Source organism: Oncorhynchus kisutch, linkage group LG8 (assembly GCF_002021735.2).
Source record: "Oncorhynchus kisutch isolate 150728-3 linkage group LG8, Okis_V2, whole genome shotgun sequence".
NCBI lineage: Eukaryota > Metazoa > Chordata > Actinopteri > Salmoniformes > Salmonidae > Oncorhynchus > Oncorhynchus kisutch.
Genome location: NC_034181.2, coordinates 23,864,960 through 23,892,030, shown reverse-complemented (window position 1 = coordinate 23,892,030; position 27,071 = coordinate 23,864,960). Strand labels below are relative to the sequence as shown.

The 27,071-nt window shown below is 42.5% G+C and overlaps 1 protein-coding gene across 4 annotated transcripts; it reads right to left on the bottom strand.

Moving 5' to 3' along the window:
• Window positions 1-1,178: 1,178 nt before the first annotated feature.
• LOC109896057 (poly [ADP-ribose] polymerase tankyrase-1) lies at window positions 1,179-26,836 on the bottom strand. Of its 4 annotated transcripts, none has more exons than XM_020490258.2 (28): window positions 25,095-26,836; window positions 23,898-24,122; window positions 23,396-23,491; window positions 23,068-23,104; window positions 22,857-22,932; window positions 19,453-19,473; window positions 17,833-17,927; window positions 17,620-17,686; window positions 17,290-17,476; window positions 13,807-13,928; window positions 13,373-13,464; window positions 13,161-13,239; window positions 12,791-12,962; window positions 12,433-12,512; window positions 12,143-12,288; window positions 11,709-11,874; window positions 11,197-11,416; window positions 10,754-10,863; window positions 10,229-10,417; window positions 7,992-8,232; window positions 7,364-7,446; window positions 7,080-7,200; window positions 5,678-5,775; window positions 4,805-4,879; window positions 3,794-3,899; window positions 3,389-3,584; window positions 3,081-3,237; window positions 1,179-2,891 (listed from the first exon to the last, which is right to left on the bottom strand). In XM_020490258.2, exons 1-28 carry the CDS (start codon window positions 25,540-25,542, stop codon window positions 2,805-2,807), a joined length of 3,792 nt encoding a protein of 1,263 aa, XP_020345847.1. In that variant the 5' UTR covers window positions 25,543-26,836; the 3' UTR covers window positions 1,179-2,804. The 4 variants fall into 4 exon arrangements, with proteins under 4 accessions (XP_020345847.1, XP_020345848.1, XP_020345851.1 ...); XM_020490259.2 differs by having other exon boundaries at window positions 1,192-2,891; window positions 3,389-3,575; window positions 25,095-25,593; XM_020490262.2 differs by lacking the exon at window positions 19,453-19,473 and having other exon boundaries at window positions 1,192-2,891; window positions 3,389-3,575.
• Window positions 26,837-27,071: the final 235 nt, after the last annotated feature.

The window sequence follows — 27,071 nt, the reverse complement described above, 5'->3', positions numbered from 1 at the left end:
GAAATATAACTCCTCAGGAGTCTGCGAGAGAAACCTAAATACACATTCAAAGGTAATAAAAAAAAAAGCTTTTGATATGAGGACCATTTTCATCATTTTTAATTACTTTTGATTTTATTAATGATTTATACATGGCATGCTTGATTTTGCTTTGTGATTGGAAATGCATTTAATTGCACAAGTTAGGTTAGCAAAACTAGTCATATCTGTGAATGAACAATCATTGTCTGTCAGTTGAACGTCTGATATTAATTCCTTCATTTTGCTGCTTGGTTCTTGATACCTTTGTTTGGCAGTTCCAGTAAGTGAAAATATACATGATAACCAGATTGAATGTCTTTATTATATTAATCTGTATCCAAGTTTGAGCTATGAGGTAAACTGTGTTTTATTGCACTAGCCAGGCCAAATATTGGTTGTGTTTGAAGGATTTTACTTTAAGAACCGTTTTTGAAAAATATTGCTTTTCTTGGCATTATATTTGGTTTTACATTCTCATTCATGACCAACCCCTAACTATTGATGTTCCAGGATCTAAGTATTATACAGACACAGATGGGTCAGCAGTGAGGAACCATTGGAACCAACCCTCATACCCTAAGCCTATGTACACCATGGATAACATCTATAACCGGTTTCCCAACAACTTGAATCCCTATTCCCTGAATCAATAGTATGTAAACAGATTCTCTGTATCTCCGACTATTAGAGTACAGCCTATCATAATCCTAGAGAGACCAGCCAGTACTCTAACCATAGTCTCTACTCCAGCACCGGCCACAGTGACCGAGTGCCAGATAGAAGTTGACCACCACTCGACTGAAACAGAACGCTCATTGCAGAAAACTAAAGTCCAGTAGCTATTATTTAGTAATGGTTCTAGTTAAAACATTGACTTGTTTCTTGTTGTTTATCTATGGAGCTGTAATAACTAATAATCAGGGGTTGAACTGATCAAGCGGTTGGGATTTATGTATTTCTTTCAAGGTATCCATACCTCATACACCTTTCAAATTCAGTGCTTTTAAAAGCATTATCAGTAATTACTTTTCTCTAATACTAAATCATGTTTAACTTTTTCATACATCATTAACATGTAACATGTTTGGCTATACTAATTGCATATTACTATCTTACCAGCTGTAGAAAATAATCAGAGCCAACATGAAAACAAAATGTCCAACAAACTGCTCTTACATGGACAACATTTATTCAAAAAGTAAAGAGAATCAAGGCCAGAAAGGAATTTAGACTTAATTTACAATAAACTCCAAATGACATTGTTAAACAGTTATACACATCCATTTACACAACCTGTACATACATTTTTTTTTTTTACCATAACATTTGCAATTAATGTCAAATAACTTAAATAGTATCTATTTAAAAGTGCAAATCTTTACTCATGAATTTAAAGAAGTCCATGAATAAGACCATGGCAATCCGGGTTGTGGAGTTCACATTTCTTGTACAACAAATAATATGTCAGAGTAGATAACTGTTCTCTTCCAAATCATGCGTGTTCTCCTCATAGAATTAGAATTCCTCATCCTAATTCTACGGTTCTCTTGCATTATCTGGAATATACCTCAGGCATGTAGTAAGGCAATTCAAGAAGAGTTAAGAAAAACAATCCTATTAATAATATTGAGTAATCCATGTGGTACTAGTATAATCTGCATCATTATAAATCACAAATCTCAAACTATTCTACGGCTATACATTATGTATGTATGCATGTAAGGATGGTGGGCGGGGGGCAGTATTACAGGGGTTACAGACTGGTTGAGAACAACAGGGTTGAAAATAGGTGATTCTCCAAGTCACAAGGCATGATTAGGTAAGAATGGTAGCCAATTATTCTGACACTGCAGGGCAGATGAGAGAGTGAATCTCTACAACCCACTCTCCAAGGGTAGCTAGTGGGGAACCCACACCCGATATTGGCCATACATGCACCTGTCTATACATGCAGCCAATGCAAAGGAAACTGAAAGACTATCACCAAAAGCAGGAGATAATATACGACAGTTAATTTCATATTATAAACTGGGTGATTCGGAGCCCCGAATGCTGATTGGCTGAACGCGTGGTATATCAGACCATATACCATGGGTATGACAAATTTGTACTGCTCTAATTAGGTTGGTAACCAGTTTATAATAGAAATAAGGCACCTTGGGGGTTTGTGGTATATGCCAAATATACCACGGCCAAGGGCTGTATTCAGTCACTCTGCTTTGCATCATGCTTAAGAGCAACCCTTAGCCTAGGTATTTTGGCCATATGCCAAACCCCCTCGTGCCTTACTGCTTAATTATAAACTGGGTATTTTGAGCCCTGAATCCTGATTAGTTGAAAGTCATGGCATATCAGACCGTATACCACAGTTAAGATTAAAACATCATTTTTACTGTTCTAATTAGGTTGGTAACCAGTTTATAATAGCAATAAGGCACCTCTGGGTTTGTGGTATATGGCCAATATACCATGGCTAAGGGCTGTATTCAGGCACTCTGCGTTGCGTTGTGCTTAAGAACAGGCCTTAACTGTGGTATATTGGACATATACCACACCTCCTCGGGCCTTATTGCATAAATATATTACAGTACATTTCATAATATATTACAGTATATTACAATATATTTAATGTCATCTGTCCAGTTTACTGTTACTGGACAAGAAGCATGGAACTCAGTCTGAAAAAGGTTTAGGCATTACAATAATGTTGTGGGTCAGGAGAATATGTGTGTGTGTGTGTGTGTGTGTGTGTGAGAGAGAGAGATTGGTCTGGTGGCGCAGGACTAGGACTTCTGATCCTCTCCTGCAGCAGACGTGGCTGTGCTCTCCGGCTTAAGGATCTGATAGGTGATGAGATACTCTGGGTAGGCCTGCCAACAAACATGAGACAGTGAAGAGCAATTAGAGCAAATAATAAGTACTGGATTTCAAAGCAAATTTTCCATTGTGGATGCTTTAGTCCAGGTCTAGGCTCAAATCTGTGTCTGGGAAACCAGCCCCTAATTTGTAAAACTTGCCTTTGAGGGGATAAATAAAATAGTATTCCATTTAAGTCTCACCTGCTCCCCTCTGTAGATTACGTACTCTGCGTAGGCCAGGCCGTTGACGCTGGGCCGACCAATCACAGAGTGGTGTCCAGGGGGGGCGTGGGCCATCTTCATGGCACTGAACTGGAGGAAGGACTTCCCCAGGGTCACACGGCAGAATAACATCTGCCTGGAAGTCACGGAGAACAGGGGTCAAATAATGGTTCAGTAATGAGGTTTCACAATTATCATAGCTCTGATGAAAGCTGTCTATTCATGAGTAATAGCAGTAAACCCTCAATTCACCTAAAAATGTGTTCTTTCCATCAATCATGTCTCACCTGTGGCACAGGTAACAGGAGCGGTCTTTGTGAGTGGGGCATCCGGTGCCACCCCCGATGCCATACACATACTGGTTACTCTTAGAGGAGTTCTCAGCAAAGTAGATCCCTGCTCCAAACATCCCTCCGATGTATGCATGCCGCTCGTCAAAGCCTTTGTGGATGATGGCATTTATGAACGGAGAACCTGGAGAACCAAAAGACATGAAACAAGAACAATGTGAAATACGATTGAAATTGATATTTGTAAAAAATAAATAAAAAGTATAACAATAATGACACAGGGTAAACATTTCTCTAGTGATAATCAGTTAAGACATTTTTGTTGTTGAAATAAGGAGCGTGGTTAAAAAAAGTTTTTTTAAAGAACAGGTTGTAATATGATTATGGAATATGTCTTGTTACCATGGAAGAGCATGCGCTCATTGTGGTGGTTATGGTTCTCATCGGAGATCTCCTTCTGGCGGTGTGTGTATCGCTCTCGCAGCTTCTTATTGACCACCTTCTGGATCTGCATGGACACACAGACAGGAATCAATTATCTTCCTTCCTTTTCAAAAGATGGGATCAAAATTCCAGAAACCATTGTGCAGGGGTAGGCAACTAGATTCAGCCCGATGCTGATTTTTGTCGGAGTGGATGATCGGGGCCAGAACATAATTATAATAAATGTGTACACTGCAAACTGACCACTAAGCCCAAAAAGAGACAATTTGAAAATAACAGTAATTACATTAAAAACACGTCTCTTATTTTAACATAAAAAATAAAAAACGTATCCACTTGCAGGCAAGTTTTGGGCCGCCTGCTGCCGACCCCTGCCATAGTGCATTCTTAACCTAGAACTGATCGAGGATGGTATCAAATTGAAGATATGGGTATATTTCTAAAGCCAGCAGCATACCACCCTGCATACCACTGCTGGTTTGCTTCTGAAGCTAAGCAGGGTTGGTCCTGGTCAGTCACTGGATGGGAGACCAGATGCTGCTGGAAGTGGTGTTGGAGGGCTAGGAGGAGGCACTCTTTCCTCTGGTCTAAAAAATTATCCCCACACTGCCCTGTGTAGGGTGCAGTCTTTCGGATGGGACGTTAAACGGGTGTCCTGACTCTCTGAGGTCATTAAAAGATCCCATGGCACTTATTGTAAGTGTAGGGGTGTTAACCCCGGTGTCCTGGCTAAATTCCCAATCTGGCCCTCAAACCACCACGGTCACCTAAGAATCCCCAGTTTACAATTGGCTCATTCTTCCCCCTCCTCTCCCCTGTAACTATTCCCCAGGGCATTGCTGTAAATGAGAACGTGTTCTCAGTCAACTTACCTGGTAAAATAACAGATAGAAAAAATCTCAAAGAGATCCATCCTGTGAGCAAATGTAGAGTAGAGAGTGTAGTACTGTAATATAATGTAAAGCAGACCTTGATGATGTTGTATCTGCTGAACACCCCTCCTGCGTTGCCTCCATCCCTGTGTTCTCGGATGGTACTTTGCATCTGGAGCAGAGAGAAGAAAAACAAACATGAAATGTCTTAAAACAGTTTTTTTTAAATCACAGAATTATTTGATTTCTCCAAACATGGTACTCTTTCACCCCTGAGCGACAGTTGGTACAGAACAGTCACTCAGCTTCATTAGGATGCTGTGGATCAGTGCTGTGGATCCATTTTTATCAGCATTCAGACCAGAGTGTGATGAGGTCAACTCACAGAATCAAATAGAATATGTACGTACGTATACATTATACAGAAGTGTACATAATATTAGGAACACCTTCCTAATATTGAGTGGCACCCCCCTTTGCCCTCAGAACAGCCTCAATTTGTTGGAGCATGGACTCTACAAGGTGTCAAAAGCATTCCACAGAGATGCTGGCCGATGTTGACTCCAATGCTTCCCACTGTTGTGTCAAGTTCGCTGAATGTCCTTTGGGTGGTGGACCATTCTTGATACACACAGGAAACTGTTGAGCGTGAAAAACCCTACAGTGTTGCAGTTCTTGACACACTCAAACCAGTGTGCCTGGCACCTACTACCATATGCCGTTCAAATCTTTAGTCTTACCCATTCACCCTCTGAATGGCACACCAACACAATCCATGTCTTAATTGTCTCAGGGCTTGAAAATCCTTATTTAACCTGTCTCCTACCCTTCATCTGCACTGATTGAAGTGGATTTAACAAGTGACATCAATAATAAATCATAGCTTTCACCTGGTCAGTCTCATGGAAAGTGTAGGTGTTCCTAATGTTTTGTACACTCAGTGTATCTCTCTCTGTATGGGTGTACCCACCTCCTCCTCCACTGATTGTCCCTCCTTGTCATCAGGGGCAAGGTCAATGAGGACCGTGCCCTGGTTGGCACAGTGGAATGTTAGGTATGGGTTGGCACCTGGAGAACAAACAAATAACCTGTAAATAAACTTGGTTACATATTGGGTTGGCTTCCCACCTATACTTTCAGGGTGAGTTTCCCACACGTATATTAGGCCTAGTCCTGGACTAAAAATAACTTTCAATAGAGAATCTCCATTCCAGGAATTGGAGGAATAGTATTTGAGGCAGCAATAAATGGGAAAAGCCAGCTCCTCAGAGAATTCTCGGGAATGTCCTGACCGATGTTCCCTCGCGCAGTAGCTCCGAGACTGCCGCCCACGGAGAGAAGTACAAGATTGAACTTCACTCAATTTTCTAGAGTTTTCTCTGTTAGTTAACACTATCAATGTTTCCCTTTACTGTGGAAATTATGATCAAATCAACACAATATTAGCCACTTTAAATGCAACATACTGCAACAAAACAAACTATGAGAGACTTTGTATGCAAAACTATGCAAGAAATGTTGTTGTAGACAGAACGCATCGGAGTAGGATTCTATTGCATTGATGCACAAGACTCAGCCCGGTGCAGCGTAACCAATCAGAGCTGCAGTAGACCTATATGCAAATAGACCATTGCCATATATGGATCTGGACCATTTACAGCATGAGCGGTCGTGAGAAGATGTGCTTGCTTTGAGATCAAAGCAGGACCTGCATGTAGTCACGTGTGCACATTTTGTTCATATCTTTTGCTAGTTAGTGAGGGGAGTGATTTCTTCCTACAAGAGCACAAAACTTTGAAAAGCAAGTCAGGTAAAAAAGCTTTTTTTTATGTTAAGGGGCAGTGTTGTATTTTGAGACATGCTTGAATAAGTTAAGTAGCCAATAGGCAGAGGGTAGCTAGCATAATTTGTCTGATTCGCTGTAATAAAGGGTATGGGAATAATAATGCATTTTATTTTGTAAAGTGGTTTCTTGCATCAAACAACCTTTTCAGTCACCTCCTTGTCTGAAGGACAAGTGGATAAACAGATTAATGTCAAGCACTGCATGTTTTTTTCAAAAGTCTCATGGAATGTAGGCCTACATTGAACACCACATATTGACTGTTGGCTGAATGATAGAACAGCTATTTCCATGTTAAAATGTTATGGGGTGTATTTTCTCCATTGTTTGTCTCCACTCTGGTAGGCTTACATTATGATCAAATAGCCACAGTAGCCTACTTGGCCATTGTTAAAACTATAACTTAAAGCAGGTACAGCCTCAGTGTTCACAGTAAATGTGCGCTGGAAGTTGCACAGAATTTTCACAACGTTCAAGTTTGCGCTCAGCAGACCTGAAATTTATCTTTTGAGGGAATATTGGTCCAGACCTTGTTGTCCTCCCAGCAGCCTCTCCACTCCCTTGATGAGTTTGTGTCGGTGGCCGTAGGCGTTTATCCCAATCTCCTTCAGCTCCTCATGACCCATGTCAGCCAGCACATCCAGAGAGATCTGGGAGAGAACAGGACATTCAGTACAGAGCAGGGATCCTAAACTGTGTCATGATAACAGCTACTTCAAGAGTGGGAAAAAGACACATGAAATGTCAGACTAATTAGATGCCCTATTAAATAAGTTACGATATAGCATAAAACTCAATCATTAAAACACTCACCTGTTCTCTCTCAAAGATGTCCCTCAGATGCTCCAAACCCAAGCTCTTCAAGAACTGACTGATGTTCATGTCCAACATTGCCACTGGAATACAAAGAGCAGATTCAGTATGTGAAATGAAATGAAATGAATGGGCCACATTGAGTCATCTGTTTTGACTTACATGCTGACCACATACATGTTATTCAATAATTTTATCCAAACTGCTCACACACACACACACACACACGCCTGCATAGCCACGCGCCAAAATAGAACTTAGTTCTATTTGAGACGCTTGATGCGCTGCAAGTCCCGCCTCTCCCATTTCCTCATTGGTTTTTAGGAGCATATATCCACGTGGGTGATTGAAAGATGAACTGAGATTCACACTCCAGTCCAGTTGGTGGTGGTAATGCACCTTAAATTGGTTGCCAACCAATATAAAGTCAGAAGACTGAAGGAGGAGAGACTAGAAAACAAAAACTAGGCGCACACCAGTGCCTGGTCTAGTCAGCATGTTAGACTTCCACCAGTGAGTCAAAGCTGTTGACGGAGCTGTTGAATCTACAAGAATATCAAAACAGGTAGAATATCAGCTTCATGCTAAAACCCCGGCCCCAGTTTCGTTCCTGGCTCTCTCTACTCACATTCTCCCTCCTTCCTATCGGAGCCCGTGGCCCCGTCGGCCACCCCGGAGGTCCCTGCGGCCCCCAGCTCGTTGAGGGGCCCGGCCAGGTTGTCGATGCTGCTTGCTGCAGACAGGCAGGAGGGCGTGGAGGCCGGGGAGATGACCGAGCCGGCGCTGACCACTGTGGCCTGGGGCTTGAAGCAGCTGGGCAGGGCGTCTGGGGGCATGGCATCCATCAGCAGGGCCCGGATGTCATCAGCCTGAGAGGAGGGCATAATTAGATGGCAAAGCCATATGTGAGAGCTGGTTGTTCTAAAAGTTTGAATTTCAGGCTGTGGACCAAATCCCTAGTTTCTGCTAAGTATGTCAAAATATATAAAATGGGAAAAGTGGTAAGAATATATTATGGTATAGTGCATAAAGATGGCGTCCCCCATGTACTCATATAACAAACGGCTCATTTGCCATGTTCACCGAAATGTATTGTTACTATTTTTGGGGGATGGACATTAGCACAGTACACAGTGAATTCAGATAGTATTCAGACCCCGTGACTTTTTCCACATTGTTACGTTACAGCCTTAATCTACATTTTTTTATCCTCAATCTACACATAATACCCCATAACGACAAAGCAAAACAGTTTAGAAACGTTTGCAAATGTATAAAAATAAAATGAAAGTATTCAGACCCTTTACTCAGTACTTTGTTGAAGCACCATTGGCAGCAATTATAGCCTCAAGTCTTGGGTATGACGCTAGAAGCTTGGCACACTTGTATTTGGGGAGTTTCTCCCATTCTTCTCAAGCTCGGTCAGGTTGGATGGGGTTGGATCTCAAGAGATGTTAGATCGGGTTCAAGTCTGGGCTCTGGCTGGGCCACTCAAGGACAAGAGACTTGTCCCGAAGCCACTCCTGCAATGTCTTGGCTGTGTGCTTAGGATCGTTGTCCTGTTGGAAGGTGAACCTTCACTCCAGTCTGAGGTCCTGAGCGCTCTGGAACAGGTTTTCATCAAGGATCTCTGTACTTTTCTCCATTCATCTTTCCTTCGATCCTGACTAGTCTCCCAGTCCCTGCCGCTGAAAAACACCCCCACAGTATGATGCTGCCACCACCATGCTTCACCATAGAGATGGTGCCAGGTTTCCTCCAGGATGATGCTTTGCATGCAGGTCAAAGAGTTCCATCTTGGTTTCATCAGACCAGAGAATCTTGTTTCTCATGGTCTGAGTGTCTTTGCCTTTTGGCAAACTCCAAGCGGGCTGTCATGTGCTTTTTGCTGAGGAGTGGCTTCCATCTGGCCACTCTACCATAAAGGAATGATTGGTGCTGCAGAGATGGTTGTCCTTTTGGAAGGTTCACCCATCTTCACAGAGGAACTCTTCAGCTCTGTCAGAGTGACCATCAGGTTCTTGATCACCTCCCTGACCAAGGCCCTTTTCCCCTCGATTGCACAGTTTGGCCGGGCGGCCAGCTCTAGGAAGAGTCTTAGTGCTTCCAAACTTCTTCCATTTAAGAATGATGGAGGGCACTGTGGTCTTGGGGACCTTTAATGCTGCAGAAATGTTTTGGTACCCTTCCCCAGATCTGTGTCTCGACACAGTCATGTCTCGGAGCTCTACGGACAATTCCTTTGACCTCATGGCTTGGTTTATGCTCTGACATGCACTGTCAACTGTGGGACCTTATATAGACAGGTGTGTGCCTTTCCAAATCATGTCCAATCAATTGAATTTACCACAGGTGGACTCCAATCAAGTTGTAGATACATCAAGGATGATCAATGGAAACAGGATGCACCCAAGCTCAATTTCGAGTCTCATAGCAAAGGGTCTGAATACTTATGTATAAGTTATGTTTTTTAATACATTCTACAAACCTGTTTTTCTTTGTCATTATGGGGTATTGTGTGCAGATTGATGAGGGGGAAAATTATTGGATGCATTTTAGAATAAGGCTGTTAACGTCATTTGTTTTTTGAATACACTGTACATGATCCCAATTCTAGCTCCAAGACAGCGGCAATTAGAAAATAAAGAGAAAAATTAGATGGCTCAATCTGCCTATAAAATCAGAACTACGTCGCACGCCGTAGTTAAACTGTGGATAGTGTTCAAACGATGGAGTCATATCTGAATTCCTATCTTTATGCACCTTCGCCATTTGAGCAAATGTCTGCAAGTAACAGCAAAAAAACAACACTTCATTTTGTGGCATTGCTAGCTGCTCTAACAGTAAGAGATCAAGGCGTGTTACCGTGGCCAGGTCCAGTGCCGTCTGTCCCTCCTGATTCTTCATGGTGGGGTCTGCTCCGTGGGCCAGCAGGAGCGCACACAGCTGGGTCCGGCCCTTTTGAGCCGCCTCATGGAGGGGGGTGAAGGCCCACTTGTCTGTAGCATTCACACACGTGTTGAACTTTATCAGGAGGGCAGCAATGTCCACGTGCTGTAGGAGAGGAGAGACAGGAGAGGAGCAGAGGATAGGAGTAGCAGATGAGAAATTAATAACACGATATGACCAGAAACGGATGACATCCACACGGTTACATATCTTAAGCTTTCCACAAGGTCACTTTCATCACAGTGTGGTTGTTTTGTCCTTATATTTGCTGTGCGGATTTTCTATAAGGTTTTGTAACCCAAACAATATCTTCTAAGTCATCATCCAAGCTGTTACATAGACAATACATAAATACCTATGCTATGTTATAAAACCTTAGGTCAAACCATACAGCATGTACAATGTCTTCCACGGCCTGGCGTAATATTTGTGCCGACTCACCCCGTAGGAGGCAGCGTTGTGCAGGGGGATGAGGCCTCCTTTGTCCTGTGCGTTGACATCAGCCCCGTGCTCCAGGAGATACTCCGCCACCTCCAGGTTGTTGTAGCCAGCTACAGAGTTGGGAAACAAGACGGATGACATGAATGCATGAATGAATGAATGTAATGTGTAATAGTATAGCTCCAAATGATCAAATTGTCCAGGGTTTGATGAGTTGCCTGTCATCCTTTTATGTAAGGGGATCCACTTCTGTTTGGGTAGTAAAAGTTTGTGTCTGGGTTCCACATTTGCCATTCAATAAATTGATTCCACTGCTTGCTATTCGAGGTTTAGGCTGGGTAACTGTAAAGCACTTTGTGACAACTGTTGATGTAAAAAGTGCTTTATAAAAATATGAAAATGGATTGATTGATTCCATGAATTGATTCTGGTAGGTACAGTACCTGCAAGGTGCAGGGGAGTGGAGTTGCGTCCCTGTGTGTCTCTACAATTGATGTTCTCTGGGCTGCAGAGTTTCTGGACGCGAGCCAGACAGCCCTTTTTAGCAGCATCCAGCAGGGCAGCGTCTCCTCTTAGCAGGTCCTGGATGTCCGTGTCTCCATCCTTCACCATGTCCAGAGGCATATTACCATCACGGTTCTTCTTGGTGGGGTCTGCTCCATGCTGGAGAAACACACAAATACATCATCTTGAATGTACATTAAAAAAAATATGTTCTGTTAAATACTTTGTTCTGGCGCTGAAAATCTCTTTTAGCTATACACATAGCTACACATAGCTACACATAGCTACACATAGCTACACATAGCTACACAGAGACATTTTGGTGCTTTGAACAAAGTCTATAAAAAGCTATCACAATAAATACTTCCGTTTGCCTCAGTATATATCGCCTTATGCCTTTGCGACCTGATCATTTCTGAAGAGTTGATATGAAAGGCACAGCTAGACTAACCTTGAGCAGCAGTTTGCAGATCTCGTATTTGCCCTTGGCAGCAGCCTCGTGGAGAGGGGTGAATTTCCAGAGGTCAGCTACGTTCACCGATGCCCCGTGTCTGACCAGCAGCTCAGCCACCTCATAGTGACCATAGGAGCAGGCGTTGTGGAGGGGCACCAGACCACTGCAGGACAGACAGAAGACTAGTTAAACCAGTAAAAGCAGAGATCCTATAAATTATGTAATTCTATGACTAAAGTTTTCAAGTATTGTATGTATTGAATGCAATCCAATGATAAAGAGGTAGTAAATGCAGAATGAAAGCAAATGTAAAGATATTTATTCAATACAAAGTGAAAGCCTTTTTGCTGACTATCTGAAGTGAAAGCAAAAGTCTCAGCAGAGACCTAAGGAAGACAGAGGTAGTAGGGTGGACTAGTAAGACAACAGACCCTTTGTCTTTAGCGTGTACGTCAGCTCCATGATGTAGCAGGTCCTCCACCACGGCCACACGGTTGTAGCCTGCAGCAAAGTGCAGAGGGGTGGAGTGACGACCCTCCAGATCCCGACAGTTCACGTTCTGAGGAGTGCACAGTTGCTACAACACACAGACGTGACAACATAGACGGAATATCAAAGGTGACAGAGGAAGACATCTTGGATTCATGATGGTAGGTCAATGGTTGATGCATGTAACATGATTAAATTCACGACCCCGAGACGATGTAGCTGATCAGCTTACCTGCACAGTGTCCAAATCTCCAGCCTTAGCGGCTTCCAGAAACCGGTAGTCCACGTCAGAGTTACGAGTTGGAACATTTTCTGTATGAAATCAACCAACATCATGAAATAAAACATACTGGGAAATTTGACAAAGCACTATGCAATATTTATGGGCAAGATAATCGATCATTTCTTTGTTATACATCCTGCAAACTTACCATCACTACTAGATTTAAAGGCCATATGTATTTAATGCATCTTTCATCAAAGTTCATAAAACATCTTAGATGCACACAAGTACCATTGTCAACCCAAATGTAGAGTAGAATATAAAAAGAGAATCTTTGTATTTAACCCAAGACGCTCTACTACTGTACCATTGAGGATCTGCTGCACGGCCTCGTTGCCCATCTGTGAGGCAGTGAAGCCCTGCAGGGAGACGATGGCAGGGTCAGCCCCGTAGCTCAGCAGTAGTCTGCATGTCTGGATGTGGCCCGCCAGGGCTGCCCTGTGGAGGGCCGTCTGACCCAGTGTGTCCACCGCATTCACCTGGAGGGATGGAGGGGGTAGGGAGAAGGACAGAGGGAATAGTCAGTGACAAACAGCAACAGACTCTAAACTAAATGTGATACACCCAAAAATATTTTATGAAATATCAGATATGGAGGCTGTGAGCCAGTGAGAGATATGACAAGATAAATTAAATGAAGTGGTATTTGTGAGACTGAAGAAGCCTGCAGTGTGTACCTTGGCTCCATGTTTCTGCAGCACCTCTAGGATGTCGTTGTGTGCTCTCTCAGACGCAACATGCAGGGCTGTCATGAAGCTACAGACAGAAGAGGAGACAGAGGTATCACTTTACTTGTGCTGGGATCAGCCTCAGAGGATTCTCATTCTGCAGGGGGGGGGGGGCACCCCTCCGATACAATGTTATTGGAAACACGGACATGGTGTCTTACTCTTTGTTCTTCTCGTTGATGTTGGCACCTTTACGCAGCAGCAGCTCTGTCACCTGCTTCCGTTTGGGGTGAGGGGAGGCAACGGCACAGTGCTGAAACAGAAGGACAACACCTTCAATGAAATCACTGTATGGAGCGTGTGTGAATGCCTTCAGGTTTTGTGCTTGTTTTTATAGTGGTCATCCTAGGTCATGCATGTCACAAAGGGAGCAAGGTTCTGTATGTTACACAAATGTATTCTGACAGACATAGGATTACGTCCAAAATAGCACCCTATTCCCTATATAGTACACTACTTTTGATCACAGCCCATAACTTTTAATATAGGAAATAGGTTGCCATTTGTGACATCCATAGCTGTTGATTATGACGTAACATTAGACGTCAGCACTGTGACATTGAGCATCAGCCAGAAGGAACAGGGATGATCTCACCAGGGCTGTCTCATTTGTCTGTGGGTGTTTGAAGCTTATGATCTCCAGAGCCAGGGTCTTCTTCACCTTTGCCATGTCTGCCTCCCGAGCTGCCTGGAGCAGTGAATGACCTTTAAACTCATCTGGATGGCAGAAAGGAGATTGAATGAAAAAGGTTCAATTGAAATGTGAGAAAAGCCATGGGCCCACGCAGACATTCTCAACTGTATATAGTCTTTATGAATTGTGAGAGTAGTCTGTGCACAAGTGTTTATTTCATTATCAGGTATAAAAAGTGTGCACATGTATACAGTGCATTTGGAAGGTATTTTGCCACAATCTACACACATTAACCCATAATGACAAAGGAAATCATCTGGATTTTATCAAAAATAAAAAACTGAGGGCATCCCGAGTGGCGCAGTGGTCTAAGGCACTGGATCACAGTTGCTAGCTGTGCCACTAGAGATCCTGGTTCGAGTCCAGGCTCTGTCGCAGCTGCCGCGACCAGGGGACCCATCGGGCGGCGCACATTGGCCCAGCATCGTCCGGGTTAGGGGAGGGTTTGGCCGGCAAGGATGTCCTCGTCCCATTGCGCTCTGGGTTCTCCTGTGGCGGGCCGTGCGCATGCACGCTGACACGGTCACCAGGTGTGCAGTGTTTCCTCAGACACATTGGTGTGGCTGGCTTCCAGGTTAAGCGGGCATTGTGTCAAGAAGCAGTGCGGCTTGGTTGGGTTGTATTTCGGAGGATGCATGGCCTTCACCTCTCCCGAGTCCGTACGGGAGTTGCAGCGATGAGACAAGACTAACTACCAATTGGTTACCACGAAATTGGAGAGATTTTTTAATATATTTTTTTTATAAAGATTTGAAATATCACATTTACAAGTATTCAGACCATTTACTCAGTACTTTGTTCAAGCACAATTGGCAGCGATTACAGCCTCGAATCTTCTTGGGTATGACGCTACAGGCTTGGCACACCTGTATTTGAGAATTTTCTCCCTTCTGTGCAGGTCCTCTCAAGCTCTGTCAGGTTGGACGGGGATCATTGATGCCCCACGAGGTGAGATCTTGCATGGAACCCCAGACAGAGGGTGATTGACCGTCATCTTAAACTTCTTCCATTTTCTAATAATTGCACCAACAGTTGTTGCCTTCTCACCAAGCTGCTTGCCTATTGTCCTGTAGCCCATCCCAGCCTTGTGCAGGCCTACAATTTTATCCCTGATGTCCTTACACAGCTCTCTGGTCTTGGCCATTGTGGAGAGGTTGGAGTCTGTTTGATTGAGTGTGTGGACAGGTGTCTTTTATACAGGTAACGAGTTCAAACAGGTGCAGTTAATACAGGTAATGAGTGGAGAACAGGAGGGCTTCTTAAAGAGAAACTAACAGGTCTGTGAGAGCCGGAATACTTACTGGTTGGTAGGTGATCAAATACTTATGTCATGCAATAAAATGCAAAATAATTACTTAAAAATCATACAATGGGATTTTCTGGATTTTTGTTTTAGATTCCGTCTCTCAGAGATGAAGTGTACCTATGATAAAAATGACAGACAACATGCTTTGTAAGTAGGAAAACCTGCAAAATCGGCAGTGTATCAAATACTTGTTCTCCCCACTGTAGGTGTCTGGTTAGACTGTAAACTCTCCTTCCAGACTCACATGAAGCATCTCCAATCCAAAATTTTATCTCGATTCGGCTTCCTATTTCACAACAAAGCGTCCTTCCCTCATGCTGCCAAACATACCCTCGTAGAACTGACCATCCTACCGATCCTTGACTTTGGCGATGTCATTTATAAAATAGCCTCCAACACTCTACTCAACAAATTGGATGCAGTCTATCACAGTGCCATCCGTTTTGTCACCAAAGCCCCATATACTACCCACCACTGCGACCTGTACGCTCTCGTTGGCTGGCCCTCGCTTCATACTCGTTGCAAAACCCACTGGCTCCAGGTCATCTACAAGTCTCTGCTAGGTAAAGCCCCACCTTATCTCAGCTCACTGGTCACCTTAGCAGCATCTACCCGTAGCACGCGTTCCAGCAGGTATACCTCACTGGTCACCCCCAAAGCCAATTCTTCTTTTGGCCGCCTCTCCTTCCAGTTCTCTGCTGCCAATGACTGGAGCGAACTGCAAAAATCACTGAAGCTGGAGACTCATATCTCCCTCACCAGCTGTCAGAGCAGCTCACAGATCACTGCACCTGTACATAGCCCATCCAACTACCTCATCCCCATACTGTATTTATCTTGCTCCTTTGCACCTCCATCTTCTGCACATCTACCATTCCAGTGTTTAACTACTATAATGTAATTACTCCGCCACCATGGTCTATTTATTTCTTACCTCCCTTATCCTACCTCATTTGAACACACTGTATATATACTTTTTCTACTGTATGTTTGTTTATTCCATGTGTAACTCTGTTACTGTGTGTGTCGAACTTCTTTGCTTTATCTTGGTCAGGTCGCTGTTGTAAATGAGAACTTGTTCTCAACTAGCCTACCTGGTTAAATAAAGGTGAAATAAATAAAAATTGTTGTGCTGTACCTTTTATTCTCCACGCAGTGTTGTGTGTTCCTTACAAATCTGTCCACAGAATATTTTGCTAGTAGTGCTGTGGAACATCCAGGTGCACATTTGCAAACTTCAAATGTACAGCAATTTTTTGGACAGTAGTGGCTTCTTCTGTGCTGTCCTCCCATGAACACCATTCTTGTTTAGTGTTTTACGTATTGTAGACTCGTCAACAGAGATGTCAGCATGTTAGAGATTTCTGTAAGTCTTTAGCTTACACTCCAATTTTCTTCTTAACCTCATTGAGCTTTCTGTGCTGTGATCTTGCAGTCATCTTTGCAGGACGGCCACCCCTAGGGAGAGTAGCAACAGTGCTGAACTTCCTCCATTTATAGACCATTTGTCTTACCGTGGACTGATGAACATCAAGGCTTTTAGAGATACTTTTATAACCATTTCCAGCTTTATGCAAGTCAACAATACTTAATCTTATGTCTTCTGAGATCTCTTTTGTTCGAGGCATGGTTGACATCAGGCAATGCTTTTAATTAATAGCAAACTCAAATTTTGTGAGGTTTTTTTGCTAGGGCAAGGCAGCTCTAACCTACATCTCCTCCAATATCGTCTCATTGATTGGACTCCAGGTTAGCTGACCACTGACTCCAATTATCCAAAAGCTAAGTCATTAGCCTAGGGGTTCACATACTTTCCTCCAACCTACACTGTGAATGTTTAAATTATGTATTCAATATAGACAAGAAAAATAAACTAATAACACACAAATTTGTGTAAGCACACTATGTTTGTCTATTGCTGTGACTTAGATGAAGATCAGATCAAATTTGATGACCAATTTATGCATAAATCCAGGTAATTCTAAAGGGCTCACATACATGCATACCGTGGCAAGAAAAAGTGTGCATGCACGTATGTATGCACGTATGTGTTCTCTCCAGTCTCCCACTGAACTCACAGGTTAGTCTCTCTTTGAGTTCGGGGGTGGGGGCCATGTCCACGGCGCTCTTGCTGTGGCAGTTGAGAAGGGTGGGGTCGGCACCATGACTCAGCAGCAGCGAACACACCTCCACACGGTTCTTAGATGCAGCCTCATGGAGAGGAGTGAACTGCCACAGGTCCATGGCATTCACACACGCTCCATGCTGTAGACAGACAGGAGAGTTTATTAATTGTTCTCCATCAATAAAACCAACATTCTACAATTGTCTAATTAAAAGGGGCATCAAATGCGGGTCCACAGAAATCAATTTTGTAAAAATTAACTAGAATCTTTTAGAGCCCTTACCTTGAGCAGAAGCTCTGTGACCTCAAAGTGTCCATAGGAGCAGGCGTTGTGGAGAGGGACCAGGCCACTGCCAGAGAGATAGTCATTCAAGTGAACAGTTCTTGTATTCTATGAATCTGTGGTTGAGACGCTTCTCAGCTGAGAATGGTCTTAGACGAAGAAACAGTGTAGGAAAACAGGCCTTCAATGGAACTGTATTGAGTTTGGTCTTACCCTTTGTCCTTGGCATGGACGTCTGCCCCGTGCTGCAACAGTAGCTGGACGATACGGACTCGGTTGTAGCCAGCCGCCAAGTGCAGTGGGGTGGACTGGAAGAAAGGACATGTCATTAGACACACAGAGCTCAGAGTCAATGCACATCAGGACACACTGCCTTCAGAGAGCCAGAGAGTGTGAATGGCTGATTATGCTAGGAAGCAAATTGCATGGACGAGCGGTCTGAGTTCTCATTGCAGTTGAATGGTGGAAGGATGCAAGCTCAGAATGGTTAGAGTATTATACCCCAAAACAAAATCAACCTGTTCTCAACCGCCCTGTCTATGCAAGTCTGACAGAAGTCTCAGATGATCAATCTTAAAATATATTTCTTAGGCCGCACACTAACGCTTGCTTACCTCAAACAAGTTATGAAAAATGGAAATCTGACTTGTCCCTCAACTACACCCCTTCCTTCCTAAACATAATATACAGGAGGCTAAAAAGATGGCTACGGTTTGAATCTACTGTTTATTCATACAAATATGTTGTGTAGATCTGTTTGGCCATTCCAAATCACATGGTGCCTATGTGAGCCAAGCATAATAATGTTAGTGTACACAAAGCTGTGGAAAAGTTTTCCACCCAGGAGTTTAGCAACAGTTTACCTCACGGACAGAAAGGAAGAAACAGTAGCATTCATGCACTGGTAGGTATCAAGACAAAATAAGACCACTGAACAACTCAGACAGGACAGACTAACAATATCATTCACGTTTGATGAAGACAATCACACGGAAATAAATCAAATAATACAAAAAGCATGAGCAGCAACGACGCACGGCACTTAAAGATGAGGAAGTATATTCTTTCTTCAACCAAGGAATATGACCCATTCAAGACGAGACAAGCGGACAGTGTCAAATCACAAACATACAATATAGTACAAGAATCAATTGACAAAATGTAGGTGCAGGCATCCAGACATGCACATGTGACCAAAACAGAAAAGTCAGTCCTACAATAAATATATTGATTGAAGAGCAAGAAGTGATTGAAACTTAGCAGAGGTGGGAGTGTGTAAAGTAGTTAGGAGTGCAGAAAGGGGAGGGTGGCACTCTGGAAAAGCAGGCAATGTGGTATATTCGAGCGCCTTTCCAAAACCAACGAGCGAAGCGGGCCACGGCCTCAGAACCACTTACTCACCTCCACCACACACACACACACCAGACCTGGGTTCAAATAGTAGGTTGGCCCACCTGTTTTCTTTTAAATCCTTTCAGCATGTGATTGAGCCTTGCTAGAGTGCTTGATGGGCATAGTTTTGGTAGTCCACTTTGGGGACTATTCCATCTGTACCATCGCAGCAGGAAAGATCAAATCAAGCACAGCTAATGTATTCGAAAGACAACAAATACTATTTAAACCTAGGTCTGGCACACATACACCCACCCACACACATATTCACAGGACAGGAGCATCGGGGTGGGAAATATGAACGTGACCAGTAGACCCATTTCCATGATGCGCAATTACAAGTGAGAGCCAGCGTATTGGTCAAATAAAACATGGATTAAAAGAAAAAAAATACAAATCACAACAGTGCAACAATCAGGTGGCAGTTATCGAGAAACTTACCAGCATTTTTTGGGATGTTGACTGATCGACAATGTTGCCAGAGTCACAAAAAACAAAACAAAAAATTACAATTTTAGTATTTTTATTTCACAGCAAAAAATAATACTTTTAGCCTATCACCCTTTAAAGTGAAGTGAGAAACACACCGGAATTAACCATTCATATAAATTCAGTGACACCAGGTACAATGAGTACACAGCTTTAGGGAAATGTGACTACTCTCACTGTTGCGCCGTAGTATTCTTAATAAGGCAGACAGGCTCCCTGGTTATCCCCTCGGGAAAAGCCAAAGTGCTTATCCTACACCCACACAAGTCCTCAGACTGGCACAGGCACACGGAGGCGCAGGGAGTGAGTGCTTTGTTGTCACCACAGTGTGCCCAAGAGTCTTCTTAACAAAACGGCCCATTCATACAAACCCAAACAAAACAGATGGAGGAGACGCAGTTATGATAACATTTAGTTGTTGTTGAGGATTTCCTAAATGTCAGTTAGGAACAAGGTAATGTGCTTGGAAAACCTAAATGTCAAAGAATAATGAGTAGGATTTTAAAATATACACTTTAGGGACCAGGTTAGCCAGAGTGAATTATGATGACAGAAAAATACTGCTCATCCTAGCCAATAGACTCTAAATTATGCATTATTCAAAATTATGAAAAGGAGAAAGATATGGTTTCTTGCCAACTTAGAGATGGATTCTAGCTTTTTGGCAATGACTTCTCTACTCATGAGAATGCATTGGGGGTGAAAAACGGAATAATTAAAACTAGTGCCAAACAAGACGAGGGGTAAATACAATTACAAATGAGCAAAAACTATTCCACAATTACCAATGCAAAGTAGAGCCTTGACTTTAAGTACACCTTCCTCAGACTGAAGTTAATTGTCAAGTCGTGACACCCTGAGTAGAGAGAGGGGTGCTCTGGTGAAACACAATATCATCTGATCCAAACACTAAACTAATCAACAACTAATAACAATGCAAAGATGAAAATAATCCTAAACAACCATCCTATTACCACAAAGCACTCATGACAGTAAGCCAATGACCATGTTCACATGTGCAGTATTCTGGATAGTAGCTCATATCCCGCTAGAGGACTTTTTCGGGATAAGCCGTGTACTTTCACCTTCAATATCCCACTCACGAGTATCCCTGTTTCTATGAATGAACAAAATATTCATCATTTAAATTCATAGGGGTTAAATGGATTACTAACTGAAATATGGACATGGACTGTAGGACTATAACCTCACATGCAGCGTGATATCCTATTAACTCCTGCAGAATTATGTTTTAAACATTTTTTTAACAACAAATGTTTATTTTGTCTCAAACAGGAAAATATGATTTCTTTCAGCATCTCGAGAAAACGCGAATGAGTGTGTCATCTTCGACACTTATGCAAGCAGACAGTATTTCAACGACATACAATTTGCACCCAAGACGAATTGAAGTCTTATCGGAAACGTGTTTCATAGTCCTCAGCTATACATTTCCTTAAAACCGGTCAAACTGATGACATTAGGACATTTTGCACAATACCAATCTTTAGTGTTTTGAAGTTATTGCGTTTTCTCCTCAGCTCCTAAACGAAACAGACAACTTAACCAATGTTAACCAGGTTACTAATGCATTCATTCTATCGATGCAAGACATTCTGGTGAGCACTACTTTATTTAGTCTTCTGGTGCAATACGTTGACAGAGAAGAAGCTGCATGTATCTAACTATAGTTGACAAACAAATGGCCTACCAAATGTTGGATATTATAAATCAGAAACTTATAGGCTATATAGCCAGTAGGCTATATGGTCCAGTACAGAGTATCAGCAAAATAAATTATGGAATTATGGTTGATCGAATTCCGCAGGTAGCCTACATTTTGAAGTGATTTGTTTGACAATGAGAAGAAAACATCGCCCAACACCCATGAAATGTGAAACTAAGCCTGCGCAGACTGTGAAAAACAACAGTAAATGGGATAAGATGTTTACATGCCACAGTATCCCACCTAAGATCAGCAAATCCCAGGCAACTTATCCAGGTTTCGCATAACCAGGATACAAGCCTTTTCAGGTTATTGTAAATGGGATATGATATTCATATGCCTCAACTCAAACAATTCATGAGTATCCCGAATAATGAGATATTAGTGTGCATGTAAACGTGGTCAGTAAAAGTTCTAGAGATTCAATGCATTAAGCTAAAATTGAATTTACATAACATATACACGCTACAATCCATGTCTCCAACTCCGGTCCTCGAGTACCCCCAACAGCACATTTTTGAAAACCTGATTCAATTTGTCAAGGGCTTGATGATTAGTTGACAAGTAGTATCAGTTGTGCTTGTCCTGGGCCACAAATATTATTATTTTATTTTTTTACTGTTGGGAGTTCTAGGACCAGAATTGGGAATCACTGCACAACATCATGGTTTAACAACCCTGTCCTCACCTCACCCCCCAGATGTTTCACATTTTTGTTTTAACCCTAAACTGACACACCTGATTAAATTTGTTAACAAATCATCAAGCCTTTGACTAATTGAATCAGGTGTGCCAGTTTAGGGTTAAAACAAAAACAACCCCGTGGAGAGGGTTGGGAAACTCTGCACTACATGATAGAATATTAATGTGATAAACATGACCAACTATTCAAAAACAAAGATCTGAGAGCTTCAAGCTAATATATTCAAATAACAGCTTTGATAGGAAAATTTGATCGATATTGGCAACAACTTGGTTATAGCAAATGTTTGATGTGCAGAAGACTGAGGATCAGTGTTACTAGAATTAAGGGGTAACTGAGGGACCCAAATAAAAGTGAAAATATTTCCTACGAAAATCTATCTGCAAAATCTGATTTGGAGCAATAGCTAAACACTGAAGGAGCAGGAACAAAAAGACTAATTATCCATATTCTATTAAACAGTTGTTTTTTACAAAAACATTGTACCAAAATGAAAACAAGGAATGGTTAAATAGGGTAACATACATTTATATACAATGAAAAGGATTACATTTCAACTACAATCACAGAAAATATTTGGTCAAAAATCGGAAAACCCCGTGTTGATATCACTGTTAAATCAGTACAGTATATAGAGAATATGGCCTGGGTAGAAGTTGGTTCAAGTCAAAGCGTCCCCTGCCTAAATCCAATGACAAATCCTCTTCATAGTGTTCTACATATAATAATCCGCCTAGGATGAGATGGTGTTTTTAATCTCTACACAAGTGACTGTTTTGGAATGTAGGCTGAAAACACAGTCTCTCTCCAGACTTTTCTTGCCATTGGTCACACCAATCTTTAGAACAAATCAAGCATATGCTACAATATTATACAACATTAATATAAAGTGTGGGCATGTAATGTTGGAGGCGATATCCTTCTTACCTTGCGGCCATCACTGGCATGGCAGTTGACATTTAGTGGGGTCAATAGTGCCATCAGCTTCTCTTCATTGCCACTCCTGTAGCACACAGTTCATAAGAGAACAGAAGAGAGAGAGAAAATATTTTGTATTAGAAAATGATTAAAGATGTGGTAGGTAGCCTAATACTACAAACAGATCACTCCAATGAAACAAGTCGATAAAGATACTCACCTTGCCGCTTCCAAGAGTTCATCTTTCTTATACTCACCTGAATACAAAATATCAGGTTAGAACAGCACAGAGTTCCAAGGCAAGACAAGCCATGATTCAGATAAAAGGTTACAGTCCTGGGCCCAGTTTCCCAAAAGCATCTTATAGCTAAGTTAATCATTAGAATGATAGGATCCTATGGTTCCAAAATTCATTTTGCCTTAAGATGCTTTTAGGAAAGCGGGCCCAGGTCGTTGCAGTCACGTAAAATACAATATACAACATAGGAACGTACCCAATGTAATGGGGGACAGAACTGGCTGAAAGGGAGTAGTTGTATGAAACTCACCGGTGAGCACAGCCTTGGCGGAGGGGTCTGCCAGATCCAGAGCAGACTTGCCATCCGTATTACGGATGTTGGGATCAGCGCCATGCTGGAGAAGCACTGTGTGAAGGAGACATAGGAAACAGTGTCATTTTAATTCAATTATAGTCTTATACCTTGCAGTTTACAGTACTTTAACATACCTATAGTAAATCACCTTAGTAAAGTCAATTCTACATCTGCATTGCTTGCTTTTTGGGGTTTTAGGCTGGGTTCTGTATAAGCACTTTGTGACATCTGCTGATGTAAATTTGATTGATTGAATATTGTCAACATAACATTTCCTGGACAAATTACCAGGGTTTAAGAGTGTTGAAAGACAAAACTGTATATTTGGGTGCAGTAACAAGGCACTGGGAACGGCAATATTCCATGTGCAGGTATTTGAAGTACAGGTATTCTTAAGTTTAGGATGTGCATGTCACCCTCCATCTTCAGACAATTTATTTTTGACATCCACCCTTACCGATGCACACGTCAATTTTGCCCTTGATGGCTGCCTCATGCAGAGGTGTGTAGTTCCAGTTGTCCCGTGCATTGGGGTCTGCACCTTGGCACAACAGTAGACTGACCACCTCAGCGTGGCCAAAGGAGCAGGCATTGTGCAGGGGGATGAGGCCACCATCATCTCTGGCATGCACATTAGCTCCAGTCTGTAAGAGGTGGTCAACCACATCCTTCCGGCCAAAACCTGACACAATGACAGACAAAACATGATCAGTGCATACATGGTGACAGTAATCCAGGCTGTATCACATACGGCCGTGATTGGGAGACCCATTGGGCCGCGCACAAGTGGCCCAGCATTGTCCAGGTTTGGCAGTCATTGTAAACAAGAATTTGTCCTTAAACTGGCTTGCCTAGTTAAATAAAGGTTAAATTACCCCAAAAAATATAATAACAGAGCATAATATCAACAACCAAACTACATTTTAGCAGTTCCTCTTGAACATGGTTTCCCAAACTCGATCCTGTGATCAAGGCACGTTTTGGTTTTTGACCTAACACCACATTACTGATTCAAATAATCAAAGCTTGAAGAGTTGGTTATTTGAGTCAGCTGTGTAATACTATTGCAAAAACGACGAGTGCACCCTGCATTGGCCCTAGGACAGAGTTTGGGAAACCCTGCTCTAGAATGCCAAAAAAGGTATGCATATTTTGGTTACAGCCCTGGAACAGAACGGATTCAACAAATCACCAACCATTGATTTAGTGAACCAGAGGTATGTTAGTGCTGGGTTGGAACCAAAAAGTACACACTCTGGGGTTCACCACGGATTAGCTTGAGAAACATCCCAAAATGCACGTTTGTTTACGTTTAGCTAGTAACAACGAAGGCTGAGAGACTGAGGCCTTCTGTCCCTATCGGTCTGTGTGCCAAACTGTTTTTAGTATTAGCTAGTTAGCCAACTAAGCTAGCTGTTTTCGATGGGCCTTGATATTGGAAAAGTAGTTAGCTAACTAACAGAAGCAAATTAAATTAGCATTCGTAATTAGTTACAGTATAGTAGCGAACTAATAACTAGTTATCCATTCTCGTCGTGGCACACCAGCATTTTGATATTTTTCACAAGCACGATGCGACTTTTGAAAACACTCCAACCTGCCAGCTCGCGCTGACAACACAAAAACAAAGCTTGTTAGCGCTATCTTAACTAACCAGCAGCGAAATGCAGAGGGGTAGATTTTCGTCCGGCCATGTCCTTCGCATTCACATTCACCGAGTCAACAAGTCTCTTCACCCGGGACACATCTCCATTCCGACAGGCCTCAAATAGCTCCCTGAAAGCTCCACCGATCCCACTACCGTCGCCAGGGGTCGTGCCTCCTGAACCCGGGCTCGAGACACTACTACTCCCCCCGCCGGAGGTTGTTGTGGTCGGACTTGTGCTGTTCTCACTGCTGAGGGCCGAGGTTTGAAGATCCGGGGAGGCCGAAGGATTCTCCATGCCCGTGCTGCATCCACGCTCACCATCCGGAGGCACTAACGTCGCTGTCACAAGATCAAGCGAGGGAGATCCCGGCGGACTTACCGAAAGAGAACCGTTTCGTGGCGGAGATAGCAGGTTGCCCTGTTGTTGCTGCGATGAGCGACGAGACACCGCCATTTTCGCAGCAGCTCTCAAGTCAGACTAGAGAGAAAGAGGCGAAGCGAGAATGATAAATCGGCCCAAAATCTGTCTTCTCCAGCAGGTGGCGTTTTTTTTCTCACAGAGTGAGGTGTTTGTGTGTGTAGGTACAGTGGCAAGAAAAACTATGTGAACCCTTTGGAAATACTTGGATTTCTGCATAAATTGGTCATAAAATTTGATCTGATCTTCATCTAGGTCACAACAACAGACAAACACAACCTGCTTAAACGAGTAACACACAATTATACGTTTTGAAGTCTTTGTTGAACACACCATGTAAACATTCACAGTTCAGGGTGGGAAAAGTATGTGAACCCTTGGATTGAATAACTAGTTGACCCTCCTTTGGCAGCAATAACCTCAACCAAACGTTTTCTGTAGTTGCAGATCAGACCTGCACAACGTTCAGGAGGAATTTTGGACCATTCCTCTTTACAAAACTGTTTCAGTTCAGCAATATTCTTGGGATGTCTGGTTGTGAACTGCTCTCTTGAGGTCATGCCACAGCATCTCAAATCGTGTTGAGGTCAGGACTCGAACTGGGCCACTCCAGAAGGCATATTTTCTTCTGTTGAAGCCGTTCTGTTGTTGATTTACTTCTGTGTTTTGGGTCATTGTCCTGTTACATCACCCAACATCTGTTGAGCTTCAATTTACTGCAAAATGTCTTGATAAACTTGAGAAACTATTTTTCTGTCAATGAAAGCTGTGCAGCAAAGCAGCCCCAACCCATGATGCTCCCTCCACCATACTTTACAGTTGGGATGTTTTGCGAGGTGTTTTGTATGGATGTCATTGGTAGAATTTTCTACCAATGTCAACTTCTGGAGATCAGTGCGGCAATGATTTATGGTTCTGAACGGTCTGCAAGCGTTATCGCGCTAAAGAATAATTTCAAATGAAGTATTGTGCTTTTCGACTGTGACCCTTTTGGTCACTTTCTTTCTCTTGTTATCAACTGTAACATTATTATTACCACCACCATGTATGGGTACAATTCCAAACTTGATAATGATCAGTTACTTGAATCTTTGGAAAGCGTATTCTCTATTGGCTAACCAAGTTCCCTAATGCTTTACTTACAGTAGGCGGGGTTTTTAATACTTCTCCAAATAATTTAACTGATAGATGGCCTCCGGAACAGTCCACTTCCATGAATACAAGTTTGGGGCAGTTTCTGGAAAGGTTTGATATTAGAGATATTTGGAGAGTAACGTTTCCTAATGACAAGTCTTTCACTTGGAGTAATAAAGTCACGCTCCAGACAATCACACAGATTTTTGGCTGGTGTCTAAATGTTTGGATTAACAGGGTATTTCTGTTAACATCCTTGCCACTCCCCTTACTGATCATAGAGCTATTTATATTGACATGAAACTTTTTCTCTGATAATGGCCTTGGCAGAGCATCCTACTGGAAGATTAATAGCTCTATAATATGGGAGTATTCTTGCCAAGACGAGGATAGCTGAAGAAGAAAGTGTTATTACAAAGTTCACCTCTAGT

Coding starts and splice junctions, on each gene's coding strand:
- LOC109896057 (XM_020490258.2), bottom strand. CDS start 25,542: ATGGCGGTGTCTCGTCGCTCATCGCAGCAACAACAGGGCAACCTGCTA. Junction 23,105..23,395: donor CGCCAAGGCTGTGCTCACCG/GTGAGTTTCATA, acceptor TTTTGTATTCAG/GTGAGTATAAGAAAGATGAA. Junction 10,418..10,753: donor ACAACGCTGCCTCCTACGGG/GTGAGTCGGCAC, acceptor CCTCTCCTACAG/CACGTGGACATTGCTGCCCT.